The sequence below is a fragment of the Hemitrygon akajei genome, chromosome 6, assembly GCF_048418815.1.
Source record: "Hemitrygon akajei chromosome 6, sHemAka1.3, whole genome shotgun sequence".
NCBI lineage: Eukaryota > Metazoa > Chordata > Chondrichthyes > Myliobatiformes > Dasyatidae > Hemitrygon > Hemitrygon akajei.
This window is the reverse complement of record NC_133129.1, coordinates 128,195,095-128,222,069: the sequence shown is the minus strand read 5'-3', so window position 1 is coordinate 128,222,069 and position 26,975 is coordinate 128,195,095. Positions and strand designations below refer to the sequence as shown.

Below are 26,975 nucleotides of genomic sequence, written 5' to 3'. Positions count from 1 at the left end.
CCTTCTACCTTATACCACAAACTTATCAATCACCCCTCGTAAATAAGAATACTACCAAAAACTACTGCAGTACTATAAGACTGTTTATTAGATCTTAATAATTATTGATGGAGGATTTCATCCAGCGTATGCTGCTGTGTTCTTTTGATTGACTGCAAATGATCAAAATTTGCACAGACACCTAGTGCAGATAATGGACTGCCTTCATACAATGCTTTCAATTATTGCATCCTCCAAATCTTCATTTTAATCAAAATGTTCAAGGTAATTGTTGATACCTTCAAATTCTCTGCAGTTTCTAACTTGTTGGAGTAGTGAAATGGTTTCATTTTTACTTCTGGCTGTTTCTGGCATCTCCAAGCCTGAGTGCTTGAACCACAGTGAGCAAAACAGTTCTGAAACATGTTACTGTTTATTGTTTTGAACACAAACAGGCAAGTGATGCTATCTAAAAACTGTTCACTCTAAGTACGTTGCAGTGTCTAATGGCCACACGACATGCATGGGACTGACCCTAGTTAGAACCTCCTCATCAACAGTCTCCTGTTCCAATTAAGTGACATATTATCCGAAATAAATGAAAGGAATCCCGGCTATTTTCTTGTTCACTTTTGCTCTTTAAGAGTCATGTGGCAGCCCTGATGAACCAATGTTCCAATTAACTGGAATCTGATGCATGCAGAAAGGGGCCAGTAAAATCATAAAGGATCCCACCCAACTTGCTCAAGGACTGCTTCTCCCACTCCCATCAGGGAGAAGGCTACGGAGCATCTACGCCAGGATCACCTGTTTCAAAAACAGTTACTTTTGATCAACTACTCCACCCACTAACCCACCTCTCCACAGCACCCCCCACCACAACTTTATTATTTTCTGTAAGTCACCTTATGTACCATCACTCCTATATCTAGAGTCACATCTTGGATATGGAATCCAGCTATGGACAGTGCATAAGCACTCTCTTGTATTTATATTTATTGTGAATTTTTTATATTATTGTGTTTTGTTTTTGTGCTGCATCAGATCCAGAGTAACAATTATTTTGTTCTCTTTTACACTTGTGTACTGGAAATGACATTGAACAATCTTGAATAAGACATGCTCTCTAATCCAGGCAGCATCCTGGTGAATCTCCTCTGCACCCTCTACAAAGTGTTCACATCCTTCTTATAATTAGGTGACCAGAATTGAACACAATGCTTCAAGTGTGGTCTAATGAGAGTTTTATAGAGCTGCAACGTTACCTCACAGCTCTTGAACTTATTACCCTGACTAATGAAGACTAAAACACCATATGCTTTCTTAATCACCTTATCAACTTTCACTGCAACTTTGAGGGGTTTATAGGCATTGACCTCAAGATTCCTTTGTCCCTCCACACTGCTAAGAATCATCCTATTAACTCTGTGCTCTGGCTTCACGTTTGACCTTCTAAAGTGTGTAACTTCATACTTCTCCAGATTGAATCCTTCCCTTGATTTCCATAGTAACCTGGGGTATATCCCATCCATCCCTGAGGGCTTCTCTATTTTAATGTTTTTCAGAAGTTCCATCAGGTCGTTGGGATCATTCTTCAGAAGTCTCTACCTCGATGAAAAAGTAGCAACACTAGGAGAGATACTGCTTTGCTATATTGGAGGCTTTGGTTCAATCCTACCTCAGGTACTTTTTGTGTGGAGACTGCATTTCCTTATGACCGTTTGGGTTACCTATAAGTGCTCGGACTTCCTCCCTGTGTAGGCGAATGGTAGAACCTGGGGGGGAGAAGTGCAGATGATGGGGAGAATAAAAATGGAATTAGCATGGGAGAAGTATAAATGGCCAGTTGATGGTCTGTGTAGTTAGTGGGCTGAAGGGCTATTTCTGTGCTATGTGTTCTCCGTGAATCGATGATGCAGAACTGCAGTGAAACACTCCAACACATTATCCACTCATATGTGTCACAATCTATGGATTTTTACTGCTTGGGTGTCCACTGTGGCTTGCTTGGCAGTTCTCTGAACTCTGAGACAGAAAGCTGTGCTTTGGGATATTTGAGCAAAAATGTTGTATAAATGTAAGTCATTCATGACTTTCCTCTACCATCTTTCATATTGAAGCTGTAAAGTTCTTACTCCAGTTTGTACAATCAGATCTAAATAAAGGTGACAACTCCCTCACTGGCCAACTGAAGAATGAATCATGCCTGGAAGCTCACACGAAATTCATAATGTATGGCTACTGATTGGCCTCAACAAAATTGCCCCTGGATTTGTCATGTTGACAGGACAGCATTGCTCCAGAACAAGGGAGAACTGAAGCAAAAAAAAAGCAAAGGAAATTGCATTTCTAAACAACAAGAAAGGAACCAGATCTAGAGCCACAAACAAGTTGTGAGCATTCTTGTCTCAGTACATGGTTTACATGACTCAGTGATAAATCCTTGCTTGTCACATTAACCAATCATCCAATCATGCAATTAATAACCAGGAGAAAAGCTTAGAAATCAGCTTAGTAATTGTGACCACTGAAGATTTTTACGCTCTGCCATCCTAGAAACAGTGGTAAAGTCTGATTGAAGAATTTGCTTAATTAAGCAATCTTCTCCTCAATCTCAAGATTTTTTTCTCTGACATTTTTCAGCTCAATATGTACTGAAGCACAATTTCTTGCATATTCATATTGGCATAGTGTTTATTCTACAAAGAGAAGAGTGAATAATTAGGGTAATGAATATTCATCCTTTGAAGTATTTGATAGAACAACAACAGTACTGGTCAAAGAGCCTCAAGATATTCAGCAATATAGCACTGAAAACACTTCTAAAGCTACTGGTGTAAAACTGTCGACTAAGGTACATGCAGGGTTCAATCAGATAACGAAACCTTTGATTAATGATGTTTGTTAACATCACAATAAAATGCACTTTATCAAATTTAATTGAAAGCAGATATGAGAAGCTTATAGAGATCAAGATAAAATAATAAATAAAAACTCGAGATTCCTCTGCTTTAAGTGAAATCCTAAAGCATAATGGCAAGTCTGTGATTGGTCAGATTGGCCAGAGTCAATCATGGTAAATCAATGTATCAAACTGACACTTTGAAGCAGATTTACAACTCCATCCTTTCTCCATAATCATGTAAACTACTCCTTTTAAAATATTATAACTAATGTATCTGAAAGTTATTGCTTCACTGCTTTAGTGGAGATTTCAAAGCCCTGGGGAGATATACAAAAATGATTCTATAGCTAGAGTTATCTGAGAGATCTCTGAGGTGAAATGAGGTTGTTCATATACCACAGACGGTTAAGAGAAAATTTAGTTGAGATATATGTAATTGTGATGGATTTTGATGGTATAAATAAAAAGAAAATATTTCTTAGACCGGAGAGGTCCATTACCAGCAAATATAGTTTCAAAATTGCTGTCAAGTAAATTGGGGGAAAAAAAGGATAATTTTCTTTGTGCAGGAATTGATATTGGTCTGGGGAGTCTACAAGAATTTCAGTAGGCATTTCCAGAAGGGAATTGGACAAACAAAAAATTAAAACAGAAAATATGTGTAAAACTTTAGTGAGAGAATACAGCAGTGAATTTACTGGACTTAGAATCTGGACAATGGGCTGTGTAAATAATACTGTGCTTTCATATTTATGCCTTTTGACGTAGAAGGCCATTTGGTCTATCAAACCATGCTAGGTGTTTAGGGAATCCCATCAGTCCCAATCTTCCAAACACGAGAAAGTCTGCGGATGCTGGAAATTCGAGCAACACACACAGAATGCTGGAGGAACACAGCAGGCCAGGCAGCGTCTATGGAAAAAAGTACAGTCGATGTTTCGGGCGGAAACCCTTTAGCAGGACTGGAGAAAAGAAGCTGAGGGGTAGATTTGAAAGGTGGGGGGAGGGGAGAGAGAAATGCTAGGCGATAGTTGAAACTTGAAGGGGGAAGGATGAAGCAGAGAGCCAGGAAGTTGATTGGTGAAGGAGACAGAAGGCCATGGAAGAAAGAAGAGAAGGGTGGTGGGGGAGGAGCACCAGATGCAAGGAGATAACATGAGAGAGAGACAAGGGGATGGGAAATGGAAAAGTGGGGGGGTGGTGGAGGCATTAGAACGGTGGAGATTGAGAAATCGATGTTCATGCCATCAGGTTAGAGGTTACCCAAATGGAATATAAGGTGTTGTTCCTCCTAAGTGTGGTCTTATCCTGACTGTGGAGGAAGCCATGGATGGACATATTGGAATGGGAATGGGAAGTAGAATTAAAATGAGTGGCCACTGGGAGATCCCGCTTGTTCTGGCGGATGGAGCGGAGTGAAGCAGTCGCCCAATCTACGTCAGATCTCACCAATATACACCAGGAGCATCGAACACAGTATATGATGCCAACAGACTCACAGGTGAAGTGTCACTTCACCTGGAAAGACTGTTTGGGGCCCTGAATGGTAGTGAGGGAGGGGGTGCAGGGGCAGGTGAAGCACTTGTTCTGCTTGTAAGGATAAGTGCCAGGAGGGAGATCAGTGGGGAAAGATGAATGGACAGGGGGATTGTGTAGGAAGCGATCCCTGCTGAAAGCAGGAAGTGGGAGGTAGGGGAAGATATGTTTTGTGGTGGAATCCAGTTGGAAGTGGCGGAAGTTTCGGAGAATTATGTGCTGGACGTGGAGGCTGGTGGGGTGGTAGGTGAGGACAAGATGAACCCTAACACGGTAGTGTGGCGAGAGGATGAGGTAAAAGCAGACCTGCGTGAAATGGAAGAGATGTGGTTGGGGGCAGTGTTGACAGTGGAGGACAGGAAGCTTCTTACTTTGAAAAAGGAGGAAATCTCCTTCATTCTAGAATGAAAAGCCTCATCCTGAAAGCAGATGTGCCACCTCCAACTGGATCCCACCACCAAACACATCTTTCCCTCACCCCCACTTTCCGCAGGGATTGCTCCCTATGCGACTCCCTTGTCCATTCATCCCTCCCCACTGATCACCCTCCTGGCACTTATCCTTGCAAGCAGAACAAGTGCATCACCTGCCCCTACACCTCCTCCCTCACTACCATTCAGGGCCCCAAACATCCTCCCAGTTTCGGCCTGAAACTTTGACTGTAATTTTTTCCATAGATGACCTCTGGCCTGCTGAGTTCTTCCAGCATTTTGTGTGTATTAGTCCATATTTTCCAATTATTTCCAAGTTACCTATTCTCTTTCACCTTGACTCTCATACCACTCATGACAGACAACTCCCAGTGGCCAATTATCCTGCCAGCACATCTTTAGGATGAGGGAAAAAATGAAAGCACCAAAGGGCAATCCACTTCATCACAGGGCAACAGATAAAATCCACATCGACAGCACCAGATCCCAAGATTCCCGAGTTTTAGATACTTGTCTAATAACTTTACCATTCTCCCTTTACAACTCTTTTGAAGTAGTTAATTGATTTTGAAGTGCCTTAAGGCAAACTAAGGTGCTTTTTAAAATCTTTTTCTATTATGATATTCAATGAAGTATCCCTGTCAATGATTTTTTATTTCACTGCTGTAGCGTAATGATATAAATTGCCCCACTGTCACATAACCTATGAATCCATTCAAATTCATACAGAGTTCCTTACTGGTTCTCTCTACCAACCATATTTTAAATGGGACATGCACATATGTTTGATCATAATTTCAGTACTTCCTATTTTCGTGTAAAGTGACCTCTCCCCTTCTCCCCGGTATTTTGTTTAATGATTTGGCATTTGTCAAGGGCTAACATTGACTGCTGTGATAAGTATAGTCTCATTTGCCATGATTCATACATAATTTATCGCAGTGTTGATTTAAATATTTAGATTTTTGATTTACTGACACTCTTGAGGTCTATAAATAAATGCTAACAACCCTGGTGGGTGGAATTACTGATCAGAAAGAGCACACTAACTGCTTTAGTTCCATCACCCTGCTAAATAAAGAACTCAGTTGGCAAGAATAGTCTTGCCACTTCGCATAACTTAAGTTTTGTGTTATTAAACTGGCTTTATGTTGATGTAATGTGCACAATCTCAATGAATCACAACTTTAACAAGATCCACAGCAAATAGGCAGATACCATTTTTTATTATGTTTATGACTAATAAGTTGAATTAGTTACACAAATCATTAGGAAACTCAATTAACTATTCAGCTCTATAAATTAAGTAATGAAGTTTCCTTAGCCAGACAGGGTTTTGATATATTAAACGATATTTATAACTCCATAAAGCTCACTAACAATTTATCTTCATGGGGATGTTGTTCTCGAATTTGATCAAAAGGACACAAGTCAACATGAAATACCCATTAAAATTTGTTTGCAGGAAGAACATACCTCCAAGACAACACTTGTGGCGAAAAAAATCAAACTCTTGGAGGAATTCAGTGGGCAAAGTGAAAAGTGGAGACCAAAGGGCAGGTAATACTTTTGGTGAGGACATTGTATTGGGAGTGGACCCTGCTGGACCATAAGAGAGTAAGAGATAGGAGCAGAATTAGGCCACTTGACCTATTGAGTCTGCTCCACTATTCCATCATGGCTAATTTATTATCCCACTCAACCCCGTTTTCTTGCCTTCTCCCTGTAACCTTTGACATCCTGACTAATCAAGAAACAATCAAACTCAGCTTTAAGTAAACTCAATGATTTGGCCTCCACAGCCGTCTGTAGCATTGAACACAGACTCACCACCCTCCAGAAATTCCTCCTCATCTACATTCTAAATGGGCGTCCTTGCATTCTGAGGCTGTACTCTCTGGTCCTAGACTCATCCACTATAGAAAACATCCTATCCACATCTGTTCTATCTACACCTTTCAATATTCAATATTCACCTACCTTTGCATCCTCTGTAAACTTGGCCATAAAGCTATCAATCCCATTTTTCAAGCTATTGACATATAATATAAGAAGCGGTCCCATCACTGACCCCTACAGAACACCATTACTCATAGGTAGCCAATCAGAAAAGGCCCCCTTATTCCAAGTCTTTGCCTCCTCCAGCCAACCAATTGTCTATACATATCTTTCCAGTAATACAAGGGCACTTACCTTGTTAAGAAGCCTCTTGTGTGGCACCTTGTCCAAGGTCTTCTGAAAATCTAAGTTAGCTATATTCCACTGCTTGTTATTTCCTCAAAGAATTCCAACAGATTAATCAGGCAAAATTTGTAGGACGTATTTTCCAATTGATAGGTGGAAGTTGGTTTGTGTATTGCAGAGAAAGTTGAGTGAAATCCATGGGCAGGTGAAGTCTGCAGTTTCCGTTTGGGCCTAGTCAAACTCTTCTTGTCTTAGCTCAGTCTCCATTTAAGTTCCTACTTTTCATCTTTTCTGTCTCTGGTTCTTGTATCTAAAATTATTAGCCTGACAGAGATATCATAATAATAGTAATACACACAAAATGCTGGAGGAACTATGCAGGCCAGGCCCTGATGAAGGGTCTTGGCCCAAAATGTCGACTGTTTACTCTTTTCCATAGATGCTGCCTGGCCTGCTGAGTTCCTCCAGCATTTCTTGTGTATTACTTTGATTTCCAGCATCTGCTGATTTTCTCTTGTTAGAGATAACATAAACATTTCTCTCTACTGATAATTTGACCGTAGTTCAAAATAGTAGATTCTCTCTCTCTCTCTCTCTCTCTCTCTCTCTCTCTCTTTAGCAGTCCCTTAGGGTTAAAGATGACTTGTTTCTACTGCATTTGAAAGAGTGTAAGATATTTGTGTGTGTTGTTATACCAGCAATATGGTCTTGATAAAATGAGTCATGATCCAAAGGTCAGAGGTCAAAGATGAATGATGACAAAACTAATCTGCATTGATAGTAATGGAAACAAATTCACACACTGAGCCACGACTGAGACTTGATCTGCTTCTGTAGCGAAAGCTATCATCAGTTTGGAAGAGTTGACCTTGCACTCAGAGAGTGAAATTTCAGTGAGCCATATAGAGGTTAGAAAAAAACCTCAGATTAGATTTTAACTGTTCGCTGAGCAAGATTCATATCCTAAAGCACCTTGCATTGTTGCCAGACCCTCTGAGCTCCTGCAATAACATTTAAGTTTAGGTTACTGTTAACAGCAACTCTCAAAGACTCCTTGGATATGATATTCACCATTGATCCACGAAGTATAAAATTATGGGAGGCTGTGCTGTTTGCTATCCTTCAAAAATATAATTGGGACTGCAGAAACTCAATTCACAGGCACATCAGTCAGCAAGGATAAATGATATGCCTGAATTGAGCTCAGATTTATGACTCAGGAGTGGAAGGCCTAAGAGTCAACCCACTCACTGGATTGCCATTTCAGTTATTGATACTGGTCTATTTATACTCCAGACCCAAGTTACTAGATAATTGACAGGAGTAGGGATTTCAAGTTAATATAGTGAACAAGTTAATTCAGGTGTGCCTCACGCTTGGGTTCAATTATTCTTTTGTGCTACTCCTCTAGTTATATCCTTGGCTTTAATGAAATCTGCCAACATCCATGGTCTTCGATGAGTGGAGCTGATAAGCTTGAGGGACTTCTGTAATGAGCAGAGAGACACCTGGATCATTCACTTTTTAACTATCAAGATGTACCGGAATGTTTCCAGGCAATTTATGAAAAGTTTATAAGGACACTGAGATGGTTTCACAGCTCATTGAGAAGGGCCATGATTAACTGAAGAATGCACACAACAGATCTGTGTGTTGTATACCACTAAAGCAAGGTAAATTGGTTAACTGGAAATGAATAAAAAAATAGTAGTTGAAATTAACACATATTTGTAATTGCCTGGTGTTTACCAGGTGAGGTGTGTGAGGCAATTTCTTTGACTTTGAATGTGTGTGACTGTGGCCTACAACAAAGCCAAATCCATGCTGGAAGAATAGCACCTCACCTTCTGACTAGGCCCATTACAGCCTTCTGGACTCGACAGTTCAACAAGTTCAGACAATCAATAATCCCAACCATTGCTCCACACGCATCTGGCATTCACGGTCTTTCTCCCTTTCTCCATGAAGGTAGTTTCTTATAATTATTCTTTTCCTATCAAAGTTTAAAGTTCTAAGTAAATTTATTACTAAAGTACATATATGTCCCCATATACAACCCTGAGATTCAATTTATCTGGGGGAATTCCCAATATATATGAATTAGTAGCAGGACTAGGTCATTCCATCCCTCAACCTAACTCACCCTTCTATAAGATCAAGGCTGATCTGATTGTAAACTTGAGGGTGCATTCCTACCTATCTCTAGTAACCTTTCACCCCTTTATTTAACAAAAACCAATCCACCTCTGGACTCAAAATATTCAAAGACAAAGAGGGTGCTAAAGGTTCACAATCCTGAGGAAAAATAAAATGCTTCATCTCTGTTTTAAGTGGGAGAGCCTTAGTTTACAAACACTACACCCTGGCTGTAGATTATTTCACAAGGGAAGCCCCAACCATATACCCAACCTGTACAGACAGCTTCAGAGATTATATTTGTCCTTCAGCCCACACCTCTCCACCATTTCTTAACCTGACTTATCATTCATTTTGCCAGCTGTAAGGTTGGGGTTCAATCTTGCTGCTCTGTGTAAGGAATTTGTATATTCTCCCTGTAACCATGTTGGTTTCCTCTGGGTGCTCTGGTTTCCTCTCACATTCCAAAGAAGTACGAGTTATGTTTGCAAGTTGCGAGTATGCTATGTTGGTGCTGGAAGCATGGCAACCCTTATGGGCTGCACCACCACTGGACTGTTTTTGTCATTGGTGGAAAAGTCTCATTTTTCTGTATGTTTCGATGTTTCAATGTAGGTGACGATTACAGTTAATCTTTAATCTTCTCCATTACAGCCCTTTCTTTCTGCTCCCCTCCCCAGTGCTCCTCAACTACCACCACTAAAATCTTCTCCACTTCTCTGCATGTTAGAGCATAACAACGACACTGACCTGAACCATTCAATTTGTTGCCGTCTCCACAGAGTTTGCCTATTCAACCGAGTAGCTCCCGCATTTTCTGTTTTACTGAAGTAGCTGTTTGAGTTTTGCTGTTTATCAGGATTACTCCACTAGTGTTGGTGTTTGGACTCTGAAAGGAACCAATGACATTTGCCATCTGTGTGGCAGACCTAATCAGTGAAGGCAGCTGATAAAAACAGATGGATTTGAAGCTCACTGCCAAAACTCCTAATTGGTATATTTTCTGGCAAAAGCAGAGCAATACATCTTTCATATGGTACTCAAATCACTATAGGCCGATTCAACATCAGATTTCGGTAAGACTCCCATGTTCCTATATCCAAGCTCCCCATCATCCTTTTCTACCCTTTCTGCACTCTCTGCCCTTGCTGGAGTCCCTACATTTCCTCTCTGTCGCCCCCCCCCCCCCCCAGGTTTTTAGCCTCTTATCCAGTCTTTAGATCTCCAGGTTCCCTCATTGTTCCTCTGGTCACCCTTCACATATCTCCTGAAATCTTTGGCTTCCCTGATGGACACTCCCTGGTTCAGTGCATTTTTCTGTATGTTTCGATGTTTCAATGTAGGTGACGATTACAGTTAATCTTTAATCTTCTCCATTACAGCCCTTTCTTAAAAAAATGCAGGAGCTACTCGGTTGAATAGGCAAACTCTGTGGAGACAGCAACAGATTGAATGGTTCAGGTCAGTGTCATTGTTATTCCTATTGATTTTTGTAAATTACCATAATCTATAGAAGGCAATTATTACACTTCTACAATTTTGTCTCTCTCATCTGTGATTCAGCCACCACTGAAGTTCACCCTTCAGTTTATATTGTTACAAAAGCAAAATACTGCAGTTCTAGCTATCTGAAATCTAAAGAATGATAGAAATGTTCAACAGGTCAGACTATATTTACAAAAACACAGATAATGATTTGAGCTAATGAATGCTGATTTCAGCACTGATGAAAACATTCATTCTGTTTTTTTCCTCAAAGATGCTGACTGGTCCTAATAAACATTTTTAGTGATTTTGGTTTGCAAGTTTTTATATAGTAGTTGGCTCATAGTTGGGATTAGAGTAAAGACTAAAGATTAATTTTATTTATCACACATATATAGAATCTTTTTATTGGTACATAATCTTCTACAGCTATAAAATGATGCAAAACTTCAACAGATTAATATGTATACAATTAATAAAGCTGAAAAAAGTGATCGTAAAATATAAAAATGGAAAAAAGATTACATATATAGGAAAAAGGAAAAAAAACCCCATATAACTAGGAAAAAATACCAACTAACTACAAACCACCCCCCCCCAGAGCAACACGTTTGACCATCATCTAAATATAAAAAAAAGAGTCATCAACCGCCATTTCATATTTATTAAAAAAAATTGGAAGGAAACCATATAATTTAATTCAAATTAAATGATAATATTTGGCAAAAGAACCCCACCTTCTCTCAAAATCGAATCGAGGAACAAAAGGTCTACTTCTAATTTTTTCCAAACTAAGACATAACATTACTTGAGAAAACCATTCAATTAAGGTAGGGGGAGAAATATCTTTCCATTTAATAAAATAGCCCTTCTTGCCAGTAGTGTAACAAATGCAATTACATGTTGATCTGAAGATGAGATACCCTGAATATGATGCAGAACTATTCCAAATAGAACAGTCAATTTATTAGGCTATAAATTAATTTTCAGAGCTTTAGAAATTGTAGAAAATAAAGATTTCCAAAACGATTTAAATGAAGAACATGACCAGAACATACGTGACAAAGTAGCTACTTCAGTTTTATATCTATCGCAATAATTGTCTTTTCTAGGAAATATTTTAGATAGTCTCTCCTTCGTTAAATAATAACGGTGAACAATTTTAAATTGAATTAAACAATGGTTGGCACATACTGAAAAAGAATTTACGTTTTACAAAACTCGAAGCCAATCTTCATTAACAAAGGTCATATTAAGTTCTCTCTCCCAATCTTGTTTAATCTTTAGAGATAAGTTCTCTTTTTGTAACAAAAATAAATTATAAATTCTGCTAATGGAACCTTTCACTAAAGGATTCCATTTCAAAATGGTATCCAATAAATCAGATTCTTGTAAATAAGGAAACTTAGGTAAATATTGTTGTAAAAAATGTCTAACCTGAAAATACTGCAAAAATGTGTATGAGCGAGAGAAAATTTATTAATTACACATATTAGTCACACATATATAGAACATAGAACATAGAATAGCACAGCACATTACAGGCCCTTCAGCCCACAATGTTGTGCCAACCCTCAAACCCTGCATTCTATTTAAACCCCCACCTTAAATTCCTCCATATACCTGTCTCGTAGTCTTTTAAATGTCACTAGTGTATCTGCCTCCACCACTGACTCAGGCAGTGCATTCCACGCACCAATCACTCCCTGAGTAAAAAACCTTCCTCTAATATCCCCCTTGAGCTTCCCTCCCCTTACCTTAAAGCCATGTCCTCTTGTACTGAGCTGTGGTGCCCTGGGGAAGAGGCGCTGGCTGTCCACTCTGTCTATTCCTCTTAATATCTTGTACACCTCTATCATGTCTCCTCTCATTCTCCTTCTCTCCAAAGAGTAAAGCCCTAGCTCCCTTAATCTCTGATCATAATCCATACTCTCTAAACCAGGCAGCATCCTGGTAAATCTCCTATGTCCCCTTTCCAATGCTTCCACATCCTTCCTATAGTGAGGCGACCAGAACTGGACACAGTACTCCAAGTGTGGCCTAACTAGAGTTTTATAGAGCTGCATCATTACATTGCGTCTCTTAAACTCTATCCCTCGACTTATGAAAGCTAACACCCCATAAGCTTTCTTAACTACCCTATCTACCTGTGAGGCAACTTTCAGGGATCTGTGGACATGTACCCCCAGATCCCTCTGCTCCTCCACACTACCAAGTATCCTACCATTTACTTTGTACTCTGCCTTGGAGTTTGCCCTTCCAAAGTGTACCACCTCACACTTCTCTGGGTTGAACTCCATTTGCCACTTCTCAGCCCACTTCTGCACCCTATCAATGTCTTTCTACAATCTTTGACAATCCTCTACACTATCTACAACACCACCAACCTTTGTGTCATCTGCAAACTTGCCAACCCACCCTTCTACCCCGACATTCAGGTCGTTAATAAAAATCACAAAAAGTAGAGGTCCCAGAACAGATCCTTGAGGGACACCACTAGTCACAACCCTCCAATCCAAATGTACTCCCTCCACCACAACCCTCTGCTTTCTGTAGGCAAGCCAATTCTGAATCCACCTGGCCAAAATTCCCTGGATCCCATGCCTTCTGACTTTCTGAATAAGCCTACCGTGTGGAACCTTGTCAAATGCCTTACTAAAATCCATATAGATCACATCCACTGCACTACCCTCATCTATATGCTTGGTCACCTCCTCAAAGAACTCTATCAGGCTTGTTAGGCACGATCTGCCCTTCACAAAGCCATGCTGACTATCCCTGATCAGACCATGATTCTCTAAATGCCCATAGATCCTATCTCTAAGAATCTTTTCCAACAGCTTTCCCACCACAGACGTGAGGCTCACTGGTCTATAATTACCTGGACTATCCCTACTACCTTTTTTGAACAAGGGGACAACATTCGCCTCCCTCCAATCCTCCGGTACCATTTCCGTGGACAACGAGGACATAAAGATCCTAGCCAGAGGTTCAGCAATCTCTTCCCTTGCCTCGTGGAGCAGCCTGGGGAATATTCCATCAGGCCCCGGGGACTTATCCGTCCTAATGTATTTTAACAACTCCAACACCTCCTCTGCCTTAATATCAACATGCTCCAGAACATCAACCTCACTCAGATTGTTCTCACCGTCATCATGTTCCCTCTCAGTGCTGAATACCGAAGAGAAGTATTCATTGAGCACCTCGTGATATAGAAGCATTAAAACAGACAATGAAATATATCACTTGCGATAATTGCCAACACAGTCCAAGGATGTGCCAGGGGCAGCTCACAAGTGGAGCCATGCTTCTGGCATCATTGTAACATGCCCACAACATACTAACCCTAAACTGTATGTCTTTGGAATGTGGGAGGAAACTGGAGCTCCCAGAGGAAATCCACAGAGTCATAGGGAGAATGCACAGTAAAATCTCCTCACAGACAGTGGAAGAATTGAACCCAGGCCGCTGCTGCTGTAACAGCATTACACTAACCACCACACTACTGTCCCACCCACACAGTAAGAGGCTGGTGATGTAATTCCCATTGAGCAGAAGCTGGGTGTTGGATCCCAACAAATAGAGATTGAAATAGTGGCTCTACATATTGGTTATTTCAGAAAATTATTTATTTCTTTGGACAGGGCGTGGAAGAGTTCACCAGGATGTTGCCTGATTACAGAGTATTAGCGATGAAGAGAGGTTGGTCAAACTGGAGCATTGGAGACGGAGGGGCAACCAGACAGAAGTGTAGTATATAAAGTGAGGAGAGGTGTAGATAGGATAGAAAACCTGTGTCTTTTTACCATGCTTGAAATGTCAAATACTAGAGAGAATAAGTTTAAGGTGAGAGGCAGAAAATTTAAAAGAGATGTGTGAGGCAAGTTTATATTTTACTGAGAAAACAATAGTAATATTGATGAAGCATTTAGACAGACACATAAACAGGCAGGGTATAGCGAGATCCAACTATCTACAGGAAAATGGGATTATGTTGGCATCATGGTTATCATAGACATGGTGAACTGAAATGCCTATAGCTGTACAGAACTGTATGAATGTATGAATTAGGAGCAGGTGTAAAGAGCATTCAGATCATTTAGCTTGTTCTGCCATTCATAAGTTTGCTCTGCCATTCAACAGAATTTCATGGGTGTGGACAACCCATTGCTACATTCCCATGATTACAACTAGTAGTTCCCATAGCCTCTTTGAAAGTGTTGTCAGTTAATCTCACTTCCCTGCTCTGTAACTGTGGACCTGCAACCTTTTGTTTTCCAGGTACATACACAAATCCTACCTGGAAGACCAATGGAATGAAAATCACAGGAGATGTACAGTGAGCAGTCTAGAAATTTAGTCTAAGATTACCTTTTGCCTAACCTCAGAGTATGATGTCCCGTACTTCTGTTCCAGGTATCTATAATCATAGTTTGGGAAAGGAGATGGTGCAGGGTAACTTCCAGATTTCCAGAGTTTCCATAGGTTCACTCCAACTATCACCAGGATAATCAGGACTCCTGATCCATAGATTCCCATTTCCCAGCTCGCTGGATTTCTGATCACTGTTGGAAGCAGAAGAAACCATTGCTGTAGTTAATAATTGGAACAGTCAAACAGTCCGTTGTTTATAGGGCTATATCTGAATGTTCCCTATAGGACTTGGAAAAGCTCACATTGAATGGAAACAGAAAATGCTGGAAACATTGGCCGAGCAGTATCAATGAAGGGAGAGACAGTTACATTTCAAGTATTGGAACCATTCATCAAAATAATAAAAATCCACGTGGAATGAGACGGAGCTGGAGACACATGCTAAGGAAAAAGAAAAAGCTGTGGAAGCAAGTTTGTATCAACATCTTAAAGAACAGAAGGTAAACGAGGCAAAACGTACAAATAGAAGTTCTTCAAGGGTTTAGAAAAGAACTTAAAGATTGGACTGGAAATCTTAACTGTTCCTTTTGTCACGTATAGACTGCCCTGCTAAGAGCAGTCTTTTGATTTTGATCCCACATCAAATGAAATACTTACAGAATATGTTAGTAAATTCACAGCTACAATACTCTGCTGTCGTGAGGATATAATCAGGAGAACTCCAAATAAATTTGGAATATTAGTATTTTACTTTTTCTTACTTATTCCCAAACCTAGACCCTTTCATTTGGCCTCTTACCTTCCTTGATCTATTCACCACGAATAACTGGTGTGATATTCACTACCTTGATTTCTCACCCCTTCTGATTGTCCACACTCTGCTCTGCAAACCAACCTGGATTTTGTTCTCAAACCCTACACAATGACAGTGTAGATGTATTCTGGTTAACCTACCTCTATGTTGCAGGTGAGCTCACAGACACATCCTCTTACTTCCTTCTGAACCATGACCCCAGCAAATAATGCCAGACCATTGTCTTACAGACCATCACAGATTTCATTTCCCTTTACAGCCTTCAACCTGATGGTTCCTCAGCTCTGTAGTGCTGCTTCTACCTCTTTCCCAAGATTCACAAATAGACTTGTTTCATCCTGCTCTCGTCTTACAAATTTAGTTCTTCTTACCTTAACATAATCAAGTCTTCCTGGCCAGTACCTTCCCATTTACATCCATGACACTTTTGGTAGCCTCTGCTATTTTAGCAACTTCCAATTTCAAGTTTCCAAATGGCTCACCTACAACATGGATGTTTAATCCTTTTACATATTCACCCCACATCAGAAAGGTCTGAAGGCCCCTCAATTTTTCCTAGAAAGGAGACCAAAACAGCGTCCCTCCACCAACATTCTAATCAACTGGCAGGGGTTGTTGTTATGCACAGCAACTTTCCTTCCATTACACTCACTTTCTCCTGATTAAAGGGATAGCTACGGGAATGTGAATAGGCCATAGCTGTGCTGGATACGTGCAGGACTCCTTGTACCAGGGTTATTTGGGACCAGTCCACCAACTTTTCCTCTAATACATCGACTGTATTGGTGCTGCATCCTGCACTCAAGTGGAATTCAAAAATATCATCACTTTTGCTGCCAATTTCCACCCCCCTCCTACATTTACGTGGCCCATTTTTGATAATCCCATTATTTCTGGATCTTTTCCTCTCTATCTCAGGAGATAGACTCATCACCAACATATAACACACAGAATTCCCCCAACTACGTTGACTATACTTCGTCTCATCTTGCCAGGATAGAATCCAAAGCAGTATCATCACAGACACGCTTCATGAAAGGTGTTGCTTCATGGCAGTAGAACAGTGCAAGGCATAAAAGTTACTGTGAGTTACAATCTAAATAAGTAGTGCAAAGGACAAGTAATGAGGTGGTGTTCATGGGCTGTTCAGAAATTTGAGGACGAGGAGGATGAAGCTATTCCTTAAACATTACTTGTGGGTCTTCAGGCTCCTATAGCTCCTCCCTGATGTTAATAATGTGAAGAGGGCATGGCGCAGGTGGTGACACCATTCCTTTTGCCCATTTTCTTTCTTTACCCCATCATGTTTATTCCTGTGGTGAGGCCTTCCACTCTGGGTGTCTCTGAAGTGCTCTCCCTCTTTCTGAAAAGTGGCTTCCCCTCTGACAGAGTGGCTAGAGCTCTCAATTGCATTTTCTCTGTCTTGTGTATGTCTGCTCTCACCCCTCATCCCCCAGGGATAGAGTGCTCCTGGTACTCACCCTCCATCTCACCAGTCTTCAAATGTATTGTCCTTTGCAATTTCCTCCAGCTCCCACACGATACTCTCCCTTCTCCTCTGCCTACCCCCACTCTTTCAGTGTTTCATAGGAACTGCTCAGCCCATGCCTCTCTGGTCCACACACTACACCCCAGCCCAGGGCAGCTTCCTATGCAGATTGGGGAATGGCTTTCTAAAGTATTTGCACTCAGCGGCACTCTTGAACTTCCTGATGTGTGCCATTCCCTCTCCTATTCAGACTTCTCTTCCTGTAGCCTCCTTCAAGGTCATAGTGAGGCCCAATGTAAATTAGAAGAAGTAATTCTTATCTACTGTCTTGATACTTCGAAATCCTTTGGAAGGAACATTGAATTTTCCAACTTTTAAGTAAATAATCTCTGATTGTTTCCCATTATCCTGCTTATGCCCTTATCTCACCCTGTTTCTGTAAAGTGGTTCCCTAACAATTGGACATCATGATCCCTATCACCTGATTCGTCTTAATCAATCTCCACATAGCCTTTTTGTCTTAAACTTTACTCTGTAGACCACAGCTCTTTCTCAAAAACAGTAATACCTCCACTCAGCCAGGTCTGAGCAAGGTCCCTGAATTGTTACTATAGAACATATCATAGAACAGTACAGCACCATATGGGCCCTTTGGCCCATGATGTTGTGCCGATCTATATAAACATACTCCATGATCAATCTAACCTTTTCCTCCTACACAGCCCATAACCCTCCATTTTGCTTACACCCATGTTCCTATCTAAGTACCTTTTCAGGGGCCCTCTTGTATCAGCCTCTGTTATCACCCCCAGTGGTGTGTTCCAGCATGTTCACGTGCATTGCATTGGTTAAATGGATTCTCCTTCCTTTGCTGCTGGTCCAGATGAGTTCTAGCACTTCTGTTTTATTTCCAAAATCTTCATGAAGCGCTTTCAAACCATTCTTGAAGGAAAGAGATTGCAAGTGTGTATTTACAGATAAGTGTGGGAGATGACAAATAAAAGAGAAGGGTAGATTGGAGCTGTGATGTTGAGTAAATAATAAGGGTAGTTATGGACAATAGAAATAAGCTGAAGATCACTGATGAATAAATGAGTTTTGGCTGTAGCCTGACACTAATATGTTTAGGAGGAATGTTCTATCACCTCACACTCTGTGTGACTCACAGTCTCACTGCCTTATTCACTGAAATACCAGAGAAAATCTAATAAGATTAGGATACATCCTGTGAGCAATGAACTAGCTCTTTAGTTTCTTTGGCAACACACACAAAGTGCTGGAGGAACTCAGCCGGCCAAGGCAGTATCTATGGAAAAGTGTAAACGGTAAATGTCTCAGGTCTGTGGTTCTATGGTTCAAAACCCTTCATCAGGACTGGAAAGCAAGGTGAGAAGTCAGAATAACAAGGTGGGGGGAGGGGAGGAAGAAGTATAAGGGGGCAGGATATAGTGAAACTGGGAGAGGGGGACATGGGGAAGTAAAGAGCTGGGAAGTTGATTGGTGAAAGAGATAAAGGGCTGCAGAAGGGGGAATCTGATAGGAGAGGACAGAAAGGACCATGGAAGAAAGGGAAGTGGGTGGGAGAAACAGAAGGAGGTGATGGGCAACTAAGGAGATAAGGTGAGAGAGGGGAATGGGAATGGGGAATGATGAAGGGAGGAGCAATTGCCAGAAGTTCAAGAAACTGATGTCCATGCCATCAGGTTGGAATATAAAGTGTTGTTCCTCCAACACGAGTGTGGCCTCATCATGGCAGTAGAGGAGGCCATGGACTGATATTTTGGAATGGGAATGGGAAGTAGAATTGAAATGGGTGACCACCGGGAGGTCCTGCTTTTTGTAGTGGATGGAGCGAATGTGCTTGGCGCAGTCTCCCAATCTACACTGGATCTCCCCGATATACAGGGGGCCATACTGGGAGCACCAGTTACAGTAGATGACCCCAACAGACTCACAGGTGAAGTCTTGAATTTCTTACTGGATTTATTAATGGCCTATTTACACTTTTGAGATTAGACTCTACATCCATCCCACTCATCCCCCTTCCCCAAGTGGAAGATTCCTCGCTAGGTCTGTCCTACTCAGTGCCTTCCCTCAAACAACCGGACAGCTGAGGCTACACAATTAGTTGCCTGTCACTCCTGTTCCTGTCAAGAATCGGGAAAACTGGAGAACATGTGAAACCGCTCGCATAGGCCATTGGACTGCGGGTGATACGCCGTGATGTGACGTAGCCTAGCACTGAGGCTTTGGGTCATCGCAACCAGGACGAAGTCCCATGTGTAATGTCGCCCACTGAAGCAGAGCATCACCTGCCGTGTCCTGAAAGTCTGGATCCTGTTGCCATTAGCGGCCTCCAGTGAGGTTTCATCACTCTTTGCATGAATAGGCGATGCTGTCTGCACACTCACTTGAGCACCGTGTCATACAGGAAGAATTGCCTGGTCAGCATGTTGAGCAAGAGAACATGGTAAAAGCACAGGCCTGGCATCGTCTGTTTTGCAGGGGACAGGCATCCTTATGTTGAGGGCCTTGCTGAGCAGGCTTACTGAGTAGAGAAAGGAGGAAGAATGATGCACTCCTGCCCTGCTGAGTGTAGACTATCTGGTGTTTTAGCAAGCTCCTAATAGTCCATCACGGGTGCATCATCGAGGGCTATGCAAACTTGACCAGGCATTTGCTGCATGAATAGTTCTTTAAAAGTGAAACTGGGATGATGATTTCCTAGGAGAGACAGCATGTAGTCCATTAGCTCTGAAGGCCTAGCATCACTGAGATAGGGTAAGGAAAGCAACTGTTTGGTGCACCCAGACTCTGACAGTGCAGAAGTCTGTATAAGGTGAGTTTTCAGCGATCGGTATTTATTGTGTTAGGGAGGGTGTTCAAGCAGACTCGCAGCTGTGGAACTGCTGAGCGACACTACCACATAGCAAAATTTGGTTTCTCGGTGGAGATTTCTCGAAACACGAACTGGGCCTCAGCTTGTACAAACCAAGCAGCGGCATTTTGCTCCCAAAACTCCAGCAGTTTCAAAGCAACTGCATTGGCCAACATGTTCAATAACTCTGGAATTGTCCTAGAGCATTGGGGGCAAAACTAGTGTAGGTTTTCATAAATAAAACAAAATGAGGCATTTTATGCTTAACAAGACCTGTAACACATTTTATTTAACTCCTAAACCTAAACACAAAGCACACTAAAAATCCTTACATAACAACGTCATTGAGTAAGACCAGCCTTTTAAAGCAAAACCCAAGCTCCCTGTTGGTGGTTGTGGATTATGTACATTTTTGGCAATTACATTACCTCAGAGTGGTACCTCAGAGAACATAAATGAGAAAGAGAGTAAATTGCACAGTTAGAGGAAGGGGGAATGGGTTTACACTGCTGAGAACTGGCAAGGGCCCAATAAGGTAAATTACATTAAAAATGCAAACACAAGGAAATCTGCAGATGCTGGAAATTCAAGCAATACACACAAAATGCTGGGGGTAGGAGGTAGAAACGGGGAGTGCGGGGTGTGGGAACTATGTGGTTGGTGGCAGTGGATGGAAGATCCCCAGAGCTGATAAGGTTGGTGATGGTGTGGGAGACAATGGCCTGGTGCTCCTTGGTAGGGTCATGATTGAGTGGTAAATAAGAGGAGGTATTAGCGAATTGTCGCTGTGCCTCGGCAAGGTAGAGGTCAGTACACCAGACTACAACAGCGTCCCCCTTATCAGCGGGTTTTATAGTGAGGTTGGGATTGGTGCGGAGGGAGTGGAGAGTAGAACGTTCGGAAGGATTGAGGTTGGAATTGGAACAAGGTGTGGTGAAGTTGCGATGGTTGATGTCCTGACGAAGGGTCTCAGCCCAAAACGTCGACTGTACTTCTTCCTATAGATGCTGCCTGGCCTGCTGCATTCCACCAGCAGTTTGAGTGTGTTGCTTAAATTACATTAAGTTCATTATGTGCCATGTCGTATACCATGGGCAGTTAAGGTCTTTCTGTGAACATTGTTCCTGGCAAATATTTCTACAGAAGTGGTTTGCCATTGCCTTTTTCTGGGCTGTGTCTTTACAAGTGACCCCAGCCAGTACTCATCAGACTTGGTCTGCCTGGCGTCAGAGGTCACATAACTATGCACCAACTGCTCATACGACCATCCGCTACCTACTCCCATGACTTCACGTGACCCTGGTCAGGGGGCTAAGCAGGTGCTACACCTTGCCTAAGGGTGACTGCAGGCTAGCGGAGGGAAGGAGCACCTTACACCCCCTTTGGTAGTGACAAATCTCCACCCCGCCTACTACATTAGGTAGGTAAGTTAAAAATAAAGTGTGAGAATTCTTTACCTTCATCAATATGTTAGACAACATTTATAGTGCTCTCCCCATATGGTGTTAATCTTCACTGCTAGATAATCTGAAGTTGCAGATCTCTGGATATAATTAAACTGAGAAAACCTTAACTTAAGTAAATAATTAATTGGCTTTTAGAAGTGCAGTTAACATTTCCCCAGTGTGCTGACGAGAAGTCTGTGAGAATATAAATTGCCAAAATAATTTTGCATTTATATTCATATTAGACTTTTTGAGGTCACACTATAAGAATAGGGTTATTTCATTTATACTACTTGCAGGCCACATCTATAATTCATCTTATGATGAAGTGCTGTAGAATAATGCTAAAGGTCTTATTCCAACTACAAATTAGATAAGGAATTATGAAAAAATTAAGGAAGATTTGAACAAACTTTGGGAGTGAAGACATCATTATTACATGAATTTTAATAAGTATAAGGGTGGCAGAAGGAACAAAAGAACTACTTGAACAGTAAGATTATAAATAGTGTCAAAGAACAAACAGATCTGGGATGTAGATTTGTATGTTATTCTAAATAGCAATATTGTTGAATGCAGCTACTTAAGAATTAAAGGTCCTGAATGTTAATCTGGCAGAATAAAACTTATAAAGCCGTAGAGCACTCTAATACAGAAACAGACCATTCAGTTCATCTAGTCTGTGCCAAATTGTTATTCTCCCTGCACATGGGCTGAGACCTCCATACCCCTCCCAAATATATCCAAGCTTCTCTTAAACTTTGCAATCAAATCTGCAATGACCTCTTCCGCTGGCAGCTCGTTCCATACTCACCCTTTGAATCAGGGAGTTCCCCGTCAGGTTCTCTTTAAATATTTCACCTTTCACCCTTAACTATGACCTCTATTTGTAGTCTCACCCAACCTCGTTGGAAAAATCCTGCTTGCATTTACCCTATCTATGCTCCTCGTAATTTTGTATACTTCTATCAAATGATCCCTTACTCTCCAATGTTCTCGGAAATAAAGCCCTAACCTATTTAACCTTTCCCTATAACTCAGGTCCTCAAGATCATAAGACCATAAGATATAGGAGCAGAATTAGGCCATTCAGCCTATTGAGTCTGCTCCGCCATTTCATCATGGCTGATCCAATTTTCCTTTCAGCCCCAATCTCCTGCCTTCTCCCCGTGTCCATTCATGCCCTGACCAGTCAAGAATCTATCAACCTCTGTTTTAAATATACATAAAGACTTTGCCTTCACTGCTGCAAAGAATTCCATAGATACACCACTGCCTGGTTAAAGAAATTCCTCCTCATCTATGTTCCAAAAGGATGCCCTCTATCCTGAGACGATGTCCTCTGGATGTAGTCTCTCCCACCACAGGAAACATCCTCTCCATATCCACTCCATCAAAGCCTTTCACCATTCAATAGATTTCAATTAGGTCACTCCGCATTCCTCTGAATTCTAGTGAATACAGGCCCTGAGCCATCAAATGCTTTTCATGTGACAAGTTGTTCAATCCTGGAATTATTTTTGTGAAACTCCTTTGAACCCTCTCCATTTTCAGCACACTCTTTCTAAGATAAGGTGCCCAAAACTGCTCACAATACTCCAAGATTATGTTGCTGGCTGACCAACATATTATACAACTTCAACAGCATACCACAACTCCTGTATTCTTTTTTCTTCTTCTTTCTTTTTACAATATTTTTATTCAGAAGAAAAAAAATTTACAGAGTGCAACACATAGATACATCTCAACATAACTTGTGTACATTCATATATTGTAATAAAATTGATCAAAATGTTATAGCATAACACATAAAGATATATCACTCTGTAATCAAAAATTTAAAGATAGGTCATACATCATAAAAGAAATTTTTTTATATATATAAAAAAAAGTCAACCCCCTACCAACTACCAAAGAAAAAAGCTGATGGATGACAATAGATAATTAGAAAAAAAAACTTATTCACTTAAGAAGAGAACATAAAAATATACATAAAAGTCTGTGCACTGTTAAACTTTATAAATTGGAAAAGTAATTTAGGAAAGGTCCCCAAATATCATAAAAAGATTGTTTCGAATTTAAGACTGAGCAGCGGATCTTTTCTAAATTTAAATAAGACATAATATCACGTAGCCATTGAAGATGTGTAGGAGGGGTAGACTCCTTCCATTTAAGCAAGATTGCTCTTCTTGCTAAAAGAGAGGTAAAAACTAAAACCTGTAGGTTAGGAGTATTTAAAGTTATATCTTCATTTTGCAATAATACCAAACAAGGCAGTAAGGGGATTTGGATCAAATTGGACCCTAAAATGTTGAGAGAAGGTGTGAAATACTTCCCGCCAAAACTTTTCAATTGTAGGGCAAAACCAAAACATATGAATTAAAGAGGCATCAGCAGAGTTGCATTTATTACAAAGTGGAGAAACATTCAGGTAAAAACTGGAAAGCTTCTGTTTAGAAATGTAAGCTCTATGAACCACTTTAAATTGTAGAAGAGAATGACGAGCACAGAAAGATGATTTATTAACCTGTTTAAGAATTTTATTCCATCTATCATCAGAAATCTGACAATTTAGGTCATCCTCCCAAGATTTTTTTATTTTATCTGAAAAGTCTTGTCTAGAATCAATCAACAAGTAATAGTTGATTACTGGTAATAGAACCATTAACAAAAGGTTTTAAATTTAAAAGATCGTCCAGTAAATTTTTATCAGGACCTATAGGAAAAGTAGCTAATTGGAAACGTAGAAAATCTCCAATTTGAAGGTATCTGTAAAAATGTGATTTTGGGAGTGCAAATTTATTTGACAATTGGTCAAATGAAGCAAGAGATCCTGAGGTAAACAACTCCTGTATTCAGCGCTCTGATTTATGAAAACCAATATGCCAAAAGCTCACTTTACGACCCTATCTATCTCTGATGCCACTTTCAAAGAATTATGGATCTGCATTCCCAGATCCCTTTGTTCTACCACACTCCTCAGCGCGCTACCATTCACTGTGCAAGTTCTACCCTGGTTTGTCCTCCAAAAGGCAACAGTTCACTTGTCTGCATTAAATACCATCTGCCATTTTTCAGCCTATTTTTCCAGCTGTTTCAGGTCTCGCTGCAAGCTTTGCTAGATTTCTTCACTATCTCCAGTCTTAGTGTTATCTGCAAATTTGGTGATCCAGTTTGCCAAAATCATCATCCAGATCTCTGACATAGACAACAAACAACAACAGACCTATCACCAATCCCTGTAGCACACCAGTGGTCACAGGCATACAGTCAAGAGAGGCAGCCATCTACTTCCGCTCCCTAGCCTCTTCCGCAAAGCCGATGTGAATCTAATTTACTACCTTATCCTGAATGTCAAGCACCTGAACCTTCCTGATCAACCTCCCATATAGGACTTTAAAAGAGCCTTCTAAAATCCATGTAGCCAACTTCCACTGCCCTTCCTTCATCAGCTTCTGTAGAAGCCCTTGGGATTCTCCTTCATCTTGTCTGCCAAAGCAACCTTATGCCTTCTTTCAGCCCTCCTGATTTCCCTCTTTGATGTTTCCTTGCATTTCCTATACTCTTCCAGTACCTTATTTGTTCCTTGTTGCCTATAGCTGATATGCACCTCCATCTTCTTCTTAACGATAGTCTCAATAGCTCTTGAAAACCACAGTTCCCCAGAACTGTAGGCCTTGTCTTTTATTCTGACAGGGACATACAAACTCTGTACTCTCAAAGTTTCACTTTAGAAGCTTTCTCACTTACCAAGAATCCCTCTCTGTCAGAAAGCAACCTGTCACTATGCACACCCGTCAGATCCTATCCGATGCCATCAAAATTGGCCTTTCTTTAATTGTGAATCTCAGCCTGAAGACTCAGTCCAATCCTTCTCCATAATTATCTTGGAATGAATGGAATTATGATCAATAAGCACCATATTCCCTTACACACATTCTGTCACCTGCCCTGTCTCATTCCCTAATAAGAGATCCAATATCGCGCTCCCTCCAGTTGGGGCCCCTATATATTGATGATGAAAACTTTCCTAAGCACATTTGACAAACTCTATCCCATCCATTCCTTTTATATAGTATGGGAGGCCCATTCAAAAATACAAAAGTTAGATTAAAGTTATTTAGAAGCTTGGTCCACTCAGGTCTCAATGTTATCTAAGCGATGTAACAATTCTGGGAAGGAAACTGCCGTGAGCTTGCATTTGGGGTATTGCATGCAATTTCGCCATTATAGGAAGTACGTGGAGGCTTTGGAGAGTGGGCAGAAGAAGCTGGCGCAGAGCCTGCACAAACCAGCGTTGTTTTATCTGGAGTGACTGAGGTTGAGGCGTGGTCTGTTAGAAGTTTGTAATACTATGAGAGGCATAGACAAATGTTATCTCTTTCCCAGGATTGAAGCATTTAAAGTGAAAGGGGACATGAGAGTGCCTGGAATGCACTGCTTGCTGTGCTGATGGCGGCATCTACGATAAAAACGTTTAAAAGGCTCTTAGATGGGCACATGAATATGGAGGGAGTAATACACAGAAAATGCAGGAGGAACTCAGCAGGCCAGGCTGCTTCTGTGGAAAAGAGCAAACAGTCGACATTTCTTGACCTGAAGCATCGACTCTTTACTCTTTTCCATAGATGCTGCCTGTCCTGCTGAATTCCTCCAGCATTTTGTGTGTGTTGCTCAGATTTCCAGCATCTGCAGTTCTTCTCTTGGTAGAGAATGGAAGGATATGGTCTGTGTGCAGGCAGAAGGCATTAGCTTAATTAGGTGTCATTACTTTAATTAGTTTGGCACAACATCATGGGCGTAAGGGCCTGTTCCTTTGCTGCGCTGTTTTATGCTTCATGTTGAAAGACTGGTACTACGGTTGACAAGATATAAACATTAGGAAATAACTGGCTGGGCTCCTTTCTCAGAACAAAAGAGAGGCAAACTAACGAAGTTCTCAGGACAGGACAGACCTACCGAGGATATTTCCACCTTGGGGGAGAGCAGAGCAAGTGTCCAATCTGTGGGCTGTAAGCAGGCTATTAAAAAATTCAATGAGAAATTTAAGAGTTTTTTTTGTTATTGCAGTATGTACACAAGCCTTTTTAAAGTTTATGCAGTGTCTTAGTGAATGAGAAAATGGAAATGAATTGGTCTTGTAGGTCTCGCAGGTTAAGGGATGAGAGATATATTCCTGACTGAAACCAGTACTTTGGAAGGAAACTGCTGACTCCAGTCATTCCAAGGGAAGTAAATCATGGCCAAATATGGGAAGGTTTCAAGTCTGAGACAGACTGAGCAGCACCCAATGGCATTACTTCTGGCGTTGTATGTCTC

General features: G+C 41.0%; 1 protein-coding gene across 10 annotated transcripts in view; it reads right to left on the bottom strand.

The window, feature by feature from the left end:
- syt12 (synaptotagmin XII) overlaps window positions 1-26,975 on the bottom strand; it is a 253,476-nt gene that overhangs the window by 51,941 nt on the left and 174,560 nt on the right. For 9 of the 10 annotated variants that reach the window (XM_073049217.1, XM_073049218.1, XM_073049215.1 and 6 more), the window contains one exon: window positions 15,028-15,221. In XM_073049217.1, coding sequence (XP_072905318.1) covers window positions 15,028-15,221 — 194 coding nt within the window. The remainder of the gene's footprint in view (window positions 1-15,027; window positions 15,222-26,975) is intronic. The other variant, XM_073049223.1, reaches the window with a different exon arrangement.